Source organism: Bombina bombina, chromosome 12 (genome assembly GCF_027579735.1).
Source record: "Bombina bombina isolate aBomBom1 chromosome 12, aBomBom1.pri, whole genome shotgun sequence".
Lineage (NCBI taxonomy): Eukaryota > Metazoa > Chordata > Amphibia > Anura > Bombinatoridae > Bombina > Bombina bombina.
In genome coordinates this window covers 125,371,521-125,380,203 of record NC_069510.1, presented here as the reverse complement: position 1 = coordinate 125,380,203, position 8,683 = coordinate 125,371,521, and the positions used below count along the sequence as shown (strand labels likewise).

The 8,683-nt window shown below is 50.1% G+C and overlaps 1 protein-coding gene across 1 annotated transcript in view; it reads right to left on the bottom strand.

Moving 5' to 3' along the window:
* Nucleotides 1-8,683, bottom strand: part of LOC128642702 (uncharacterized) — a 282,968-nt gene that overhangs the window by 108,604 nt on the left and 165,681 nt on the right. Inside the window, exons 14-15 of the mRNA XM_053695480.1 lie at nt 6,863-6,990; nt 4,809-5,500 (exon numbers count right to left, since the gene is read on the bottom strand). Of these exons, the coding sequence (XP_053551455.1) occupies nt 4,809-5,500; nt 6,863-6,990 (820 nt within the window). The remainder of the gene's footprint in view (nt 1-4,808; nt 5,501-6,862; nt 6,991-8,683) is intronic.

Sequence of the window (8,683 nt, the reverse complement as noted above, 5' to 3'; positions counted from 1 at the left end):
ACAGTGTACCTGTCTGTCTCTTTGTGTATGTACCCTTCTCTGATTAAGTAACACACACAGTGTACCTGTCTGTCTCTTTGTGTATGTACCCTTCTCTGATTAAGTAACACACACAGTGTACCTGTCTGTCTCTTTGTGTATGTACCCTTCTCTGATTAAGTAACACACACAGTGTACCTGTCTGTCTCTTTGTGTATGTACCCTTCTCTGATTAAGTAACACACACAGTGTACCTGTCTGTCTCTTTGTGTATGTACCCTTCTCTGATTAAGTAACACACACAGTGTACCTGTCTGTCTCTTTGTGTATGTACCCTTCTCTGATTAAGTAACACACACAGTGTACCTGTCTGTCTCTTTGTGTATGTACCCTTCTCTGATTAAGTAACACACACAGTGTACCTGTCTGTCTCTGTGTGTATGTACCCTTCTCTGATTAAGTAACACACACAGTGTACCTGTCTGTCTCTTTGTGTATGTCCCCTTCTCTGATTAAGTAACACACACAGTGTACCTGTCTGTCTTTGTGTATGTCCCCTTCTCTGATTAAGTAACACACACAGTGTACCTGTCTGTCTCTTTGTGTATGTACCCTTCTCTCATTAAGTAACACACACATTGTACCTGTCTGTCTCTCTGTGTATGTCCCCTTCTCTGATTAAGTAACACACACAGTGTACCTGTCTGTCTCTTTGTGTATGTACCCTTCTCTGATTAAGTAACACACACAGTGTACCTGTCTGTCTCTTTGTGTATGTACCCTTCTCTGATTAAGAGACACACAGTGCCTCTCTGTCACTTTTCTCACTCTCTCTGTCACTTCTCATATTTTCACATTCTCCCTGTCTCTCTCTGGCACTTTTTTTTTCTGTCTCACATTCTCACTATGTCTTTTCTCCTATTTTGCTATCACTTTCTCTCACTCTGTCTCTTGTGGTCTCTCACGCTTTTTCTCTCTTTTGCTGTCACTTTCTCTTGCTGTCTCTCTTACTGGCACTCTATCAGGCTTTTTCAGTTTTGCAGTCACTTTCTTGCTGTGACACTCTATGTCTCTTGCTGTCTCCCGCTCTCTCTTACTGTCCCTCTCACTCTCTTGTTCTCTCTCCCTGTCATTTGCGGTCACTGTCACTCTCTCACTTGCTGCCTCTCTCTTGCTGTTTCTCTCTCACTGTCACTCTCTCGCTGTCACACTCTCTCTCTATCTTTCTTGCTGCCTCTCTCTCCCTGTCACTTTCCGTCACTGGTCCTCTCAGACTTTTTTCTCTTTCACTTTTTCGCTCACGCTATCACACTCTCGCTGTCTCTCTCTTCGCTGTTTAATTCTCCTGTCACTATCTGACTTTATCTTTCTTGCTCTCACTCCCTGTCATTTGCAACAACTGTCACTCTGTCTCCTTTGCTGTCTCTCTCTCTTGCTGTTTGTCTCTCGCTGTCTCTTTCTCGCTGTCTCTCTCTCCCTGTCACTTGCCGTCACTGTCCCTCTCTCAGACTTTTTTCTCTTTCACTCTCTCACTCACGCGATCACTCTTGCTGTCTCACTCTTTCTTTGCTGTCAAATTCTTCCTGTTACTCTCTGACTCTATCTTTCTCTCTTGCTGTCTCACTCAATGTCTCTCTCTGTCTGTCACCTTTGCTGTCTCTCTCCCTCTTGCTTTGTCTTTCTCACTGTCACACCCTCTCTGTCTCTATCTTTCTTGCTGTCTCTTTTTCCCTGTCACTTGTAGTCACTGTCCCTCTCTCTGAGACTTTTTTCTCTTTCACTCTCTCGCTCACGCTTTCACTCTTGCTGTCTTTTTTTTTTTTTCACACTGCCAAATTGTTCTTATCTTTTTGCTCTCTCGCTGTCTATCTCAATGTCTCTCTCACCCTCACTCTTTCTTTCTCGCCCTGTCTCTCTTGCTGTCACTCGCTGACACTCTCGCCCTCGCTCTCACATTCTATCTCTACCCTGCTGGAGCTGCCCAGGCGGAGTAGGGCGCCAGCAGGCGTAGTGGACATAAGAGTAGATTAGCGGATAGGGACTGTGCAGCGGGAGCAAGTCAGACAAGTAGTAGAGAGCCGACAGGACATGTTCTCCATGGATCCTGGGTACACCACAGTAGCGGTGCACAGGGTGGAGACCCCGGGACAGGCGCCCTTATGGCAGCTGGCGTACCAGGTCCCTGAGTCAGTTAGGGAAGAAATGAGTAGCGAGATTAGTGAGATGCTTGACACAGGGTTATCAAGCCCTCCAACAGTTCCTGGGCATCTCCGGTAGTGCTTGTGCCCAAGGGGGATGGCACGACCCGCTTCTGTTTAGACTACCATAGGCTTAACAACCAGGCCACGACCGACGCTTATCCTATGCCCCGGGTTGATGAGCTACCAGACCGCATCGCCTGGGGTAACTTTTTGACGACATTAGATCTCTGCAAGGGGTACTGTCAGATCCCTCCTGGACCCGGAATCCATTCTGAAGTCGACATACATCACCCCATTGAGCCTGTATCCGTTTAAGGTCATGCTGTTTTGGGATAAAGAACGCTCCGGCGACGTTTAAGAGGATGGTAGATCACCTCCTCAATGGCCTCCAGGATTATGCCTGTGCATACCTGGATAACATCGCGATCTACAGAAATACCTGGGAGAAACACTTGGTTCACTTAGGTACCGTCTTGGACGGCATCAGGGCTGCGGGTCTGACTCTGAAGACAGACGTGCACCATAGGGAGGTCCAGTACCTTGGACACCAAGTGGGATGCGGGAAGTAGAGGCCGGAACCAGCTAAGATTGAGACAGTTGCTAACTGGCCGACCCCTGAAACCAAGACCCAAGTCTTAGCCTTTCTTGGTACCGTTGGTTACTACTGCAAGTTTGTCCCCAACTATAGCACCCTGGCCAAACCCCTGACCAGAAAACAAAGCAAGTTCTGTGGTCCCCCGAGTGCGAGGGTGCCTTCCAGAAACTGAAAACGGCATTAGTTTCTGCCCCTATCCTGGCCGCTCATAAACCATAAAAACGCTTTTGTGTTCATACAGATGCCTCCATGTTTGGGTTGGAAGCAGTGATGAGCCAGGTGGAGATTAGGAGGACCGGGATCACCCCGTAGCCTACATCAGCCGTAAACTTATGCATAGGGAAGTGGGCTATGCTGCAGTGGGGGAGTTCCCCTTTTATGGTTGCCATGACTGCACTTTGCCCTGAAAGAGCTGATCACTGCCCCACTTGGCCCCTTTCTGACTTGCCGTGACCCAGCCGGAATCTTATGGAACTACTCGCCGGTTGTGCTCGCTAGAGATCCCCGCTGAACTTTATCCTAGGTCACTCCAGAGGCCTTTTACCCCAGCACTCTGCTCTTTTGGGGACTTGTTATACCTCTGATGGGCATGGGTTGGGGTGATTCTTAGGAGGGAGCTCGGAACCTGGGGTTTTGGACACCTCGCTACCTTATGCTGGTCCTGAGTAAACATTTGCCAGGCTGCCACCCCGGCCCCCAGCCACGGATCATGTCGCTTTTTGGAATGTGACATCTGGGGGTCCGGGGTTCTCCAATGATACCCGGGAATAGCTGCTGCTCCCTCAGGATCACCCCGAAACTACAACCTAGCTATTGTGGTATCTCTACATTTATATGGCTCCTATGGAGGTGCCAGCCTGTCTGGAGGAGCGGGGATCTCTTGATCAGATAAGGCTCTTGTGACGGGTGACGGATACCGGATACCCCGACTGGGTAGCTCCGTCAAAGGGTCCTGCTTCCTTCCTGAAACCTGCAGCTGTATAGCTGGAATGTGTAGCTACAGAGTGGGGAGAAGTGATTATAGACAGAGCTCACCCAAATAACCAGACAAGACCAGTATTCAGGTGAAACAAGAACTGCTTTATTGAGAAACACACTCTGCTTATATGCACACAAAAGGGTCTTATCTGAACCCTAGATTTCCCGCCCCTCCAGACAGTCCGGCACCTCCATAGGAGCCACAGTCCCATAGAGCCTCCAGAGTACCTAGGTCGTGGTTTCGGTGTGATCCCGGGGGAGCGGCGGCACTTCCAGGGTGTCATTGTAAAATTACAAGCTGGTAATATATGCCACCCAAGGGAGCTCCCTTCCGGCAATCACCCCAACTATTGTCCTCACTAGGAGCTACCAATCCCCAAAAGAGCGGAGCTCTGGGGCAAGAAGCCGCTGGAGCAACCTGGGGTAAAGGTGAGCGGGTATCCGGTGTGATGCGGCCGACCGACAATTCCAGGAGCACGGCCAGCAGGAGAGGGGTTTGGCGGCCAGAGATCAGCTCTTCCGTGAGGATGTTCTAACCACAAAACAAGCAATAGGAAGAGTCTGGGAGATCCTGTAAGCCAGGAAAAGGCCAAATCTGGTGTGAAAAGGAGTGAGCCATGTAGTTAGGGGGTGGGGGTAGCCTAGGCAGTCCTGGTATCCATTACAGTGCTCCCCCTTATAGCTCGGCAGACCCGGCTAGACCCCAATGGGTCGGCTTAGGGCTGTCCGGTGGTGGCCTTCCAATTGTAGGTTGCTGGGAGAGGTCATCCCATCCCTCCTGGGGCGCAGGGATATTCACATAATGTCAAGTCCCAAAACAGGTTTCCAATGCTGGCCCCAGAACATGTGCCCTCCCACAAGTCACAGAGGGGCCTTTGACTCCCATGAAAGGTATCTGCCACTGGAGAGAAGGCAGGGTAGCTGGAACTGCTGTAGCCCAAGGTTGGGGACCAGGGCAGACTGCCCCGCATTCCTGGGGTTCACAGGTGAGGTCTGTAGTCCCCCCCCACTGGAAAATCCTCCTGGATGGGGGAAGGGCAGTGATTAGCACCCACCTGCCCAGTTGCCAGCTCCACTGCTAGATGGACCCCAGCTACTATTCCAAGGCTGTCCCAACCTGGCTCTGGGATGCATAATAGCTGTTGGCAAAGGCCATAGGTGCTCTGTCCCCCTGCCAGCTCCTCTGCTGGTTTGACACAGGGGACCACCTCAGCCTCCTCCAGGACCACAGGGACAAAGTCCAGCCCTACAGTATCCACCGTTTCTCCAGTATAATCCAGTGGTGATGGTGGAGGGCAGCGACCAATCTCTTTCTCAGAGCTCAGCTCTGGCCCTTCTGCTGTGGGGATGTCAGGGGCACCCTTGGTTGCCTCCACAGCCACAGGAACCCCAATTCGGCACCAGCGTCCTCCACCTCCCAGAGTCTCTGGGAAACGGGGCAACCCAGACACCAGGGCAAAAGCCCTCCACAAGTTATTGGGGCACCCGCTTTCCAAAAGACAGAATCCTCCCAAGTTCCAGGGTCCATAGTTGGTGGGGAGGAGGCTGGCCTGCGTTCCTCTCAGAAAGTAACAGAGGCTTCTGTTACATCTCCCCCACTGGTATGGCTTTGATCTAGCTGGATGGTCCAGCCCCAAACTCCCTTCCATTTTGATGGCTGGCCACTGCTGCCGGTGGTTGAGGATGCTGACCTCTTTTCCCTGGATCACGCCAAGCTGCTGGGGAGAGGGATCAGTCACTCCTCTCCCTGAAGTAGGTTCGGGTGCTGGGGAGGGGTTCTGTCGCTGGGGAGAGAAGTCGGCTACCTCCTCTCCCTGGAAACTGATCTGCCGCTGGGGAGGGAGGTCAGCTAACTCCACTCCCTGGGAATGGTTCTGCCGTTGGGGAGAGAGACCAGCTGTCTCCTCTCCCTGAAAGGGGTTCTATCGCTGAGGAGGTCGGTCGGCTACCACCTCTCCCTTGTTTCCCGTAGCTGCTGCAGGTGCTGGGCAGAGGCAAGCGGTGCTCTGCCCTGTTGCCATTTCTTTGACTGGAGGCCCACCGGTGTGTCCCTCCTCAGAGGAAAAGTCAATTAGATCCACAAACTCTTGGTCCTGGGTCTGGGGAGAGAGGTCGACTACCTCCTCTTCCTTGGGACTCCAGAGATGTCACAGGTGTGGTGCAGAAGTCAGTGGCTCCTGCAGACCCTGAGGCATGCTGCTGAAAAAGATCTAGCAGCCTCTTGTGTATTTTTTCCAGTGCCCATTCCTGGACACTAATGTCCTCCGGTCTCCACTCCGCCTCACTCCCAAAGTCTGGGTTCTTTGCCAGCTTTTCAAATAGCAATATAGGGCCACCGAAGCCAAAGCTCTCTGGGGGGACTTCATCCTCCAGCCATGGCCGCGCTTGCATAGCGTGCCATCAGAGGGTTCTCCAGCCACATCTCTGCCTTAACCAGTCCATCTAGTGTAGATAGCCATTGCCCCCCTGGGCTGCTCTCCCAGGAAAGGCACTCGTAAGTCTAGCTGGAACCAGTACCTTTCATCAGCAGTGGGGAGTCCTGTTCTTGTTGACGAGCCTCCCTCCATAGTTGCTAGTGGATAATGTTCCTCCATCTCAGCTCATCCTGTTCAGAACCAGGACCATCCAGCTGGGCCAGCGCCTCTTGTACTCTCCATAGGAACTCGACTTCCATAGTTGCAGGCTACTGTGGTGCTTCTCCTCTTGTCAGCAGGAACCGTGAGAAAGAAGCAGATCCCACCGCTGCCAGCCAATGTGACTGATACCGGCTACCCTGACTGGGAAGCTCCGCCAAAGGGTCCTGCTTCCTCCCAGGAGCCTGCAGCTGTATAGCTGGAATGTGTAGCTATAGAGTGGGGAGATGTAATTATAGCCAGAGCCCACCCAAATAACCAGACAAGACCAGTATTCAGGTGAAACAAGAACTACTTTATTGTGAAACACACTCTGCTTATATACACACAAAAGGGTCTTATCTGACCCCTAGATCTCCCACCATTCCCGCCCCTCCAGACAGTCTGGCGCCTCCATAGGAGCCACAGTCCCATAGAACCCCCACAGTACCTAGGTTGCGGTTTAGGGGTGATCCCGGGAGAGCGGCGGCACTTACAGGATGTCATTGGAAAGTTCTCGGGTCCCCAGATGCCACAGTCCAAAAAGTGGCATGATCCATTACTGGGGCACGGAGTCACAGCCAGGTACAGATATGGAGGTGGGGGTGTCAAAAACCTCATGAGGCTATTTATATGCATTGAAAAGCTTGCACTGTGGATGCTATGTAAAATTCCCTAGCCAGTGCTAACAGAGCAGGTTTTCTTTGGTTGGGGGTGTATCTCTAGCTGGGCAAATTAAATAATAATGACATAACATTTTGGGGTTTCCTGTCCCTTTAACAGCAGGAGCTGTTCCCTTTAAGTGTAGGTGGCTGTTCTGTAGCAGAGTGTATGCGGCTGGAATAGCTCTACACCACAGATACAGAGCTCTGGGCAGGATGTAATACCAAGCAGTGCAGCCAATATTCTGTGGTCTGAGAGCACTAAACAGCAGCAGTCATTTTTGAAAGTAAATATCTTATTTTAGGAGAAGCTTTGTGATATCTCCTGGTTACTGATGTCTGACTGCATCTTGTTTAACTGTTAGTCAGCCTTTATTGCCTGCCCATGTTTAGTGTTCAATACAGTTTGCACCTTTCACTACACTGAATGCACTTGACCTAAGGAGGGGGTAAGAACCTCATACCAGACGCTTTGGTATAAGGTTCTTACCCACTCCTTAAAGGGACACTAAACCCAAATGTTTTCTTTCATGATTCAGATAGAGAATGCAATTTTAAGCAACTTTCTAATTTACTCTTATTCTCAATTTTTCTTTCTATCTTTATTTATTTAAAAAGCAGGAATGTGATGCATAGCAGCCGGCCCGTTTTTGGTTGATAACCTGGGTTATGCTTGCTCATTGGTGGGTAAATGTAATCCTCCAATAAGCAAGCGCTATCCATGGTGCTAAACCTAAAATGGGCTGGCTGCTAAGATCTACATTCCTCCCTTTAAAATAAAGATAGCAGGAGAATGATAAAGAATTGATAATAGGAGTAAATTAGAAAGTTGCTTAAAATGTCATGCTCTATCTGAATCATGAAATAAAAAATTTGGGTTCAGTGTCCCTTTAAGTCAAGTGCATTCAGTGTAGTGAATGGTGGAGCCTGTATTGAAATGACTAAAGCATTATGAAGTAGCCAGGTGGGGACAGTAAAGTACTTTGCAAAGCTAAAGTGGAGCGTTATATTTAGGGCTAGATTTATTAAAGCCCTACGGCTGCAAGTTCTCACAAGAACTTGCTTGCCGTCATTTATCAAGCAGCGGTCACCAGACCGCCGCTTCCCTAACCTCTTCGCCACCTCTAATGTGGCGAAATTCAATCTCCTCGGTCTAGTCAGACTGAGGAGATTGACAGCTCCTGCCCGCGCGTAATTGGCTTGCGCGGGCAAGAGGCAGGATTGCACGCGAGCGCAAAATTGCGCTCGTGTGCAATGGCGAATACCTGCAGGTAATTTCGTCCTGCCACAGGTGAGCTGAGGCGTACAGGGGCGCGTATACGTGCCCCTGTACGCCTCAGCTTTAATAAATCTAGCCCTTAGTCCTGATCGCTTCAACTTCTCTCAGGGGATTAAAGTGAGTGAGACTTTAGTACTTTTCCCCTTATCCCTGTATACTTTTAGTGTCCCAGTAAGCCGCACCCGGGTGACACCCTCCAGGGGGTGACACCACCAGAAAAAAATAATAATAATTTAATTGAAATTCAAAGAAATACAATGTAGTGATGCATAGATTTTTTTTTTATTAGAGGAGCCAGCATTTGTGAACATTAGTGGGACTGGGGAAGTTGTAGACACACATTTTTTTGCCCCTTGAGCCAGCGCTGCAATTTCCAC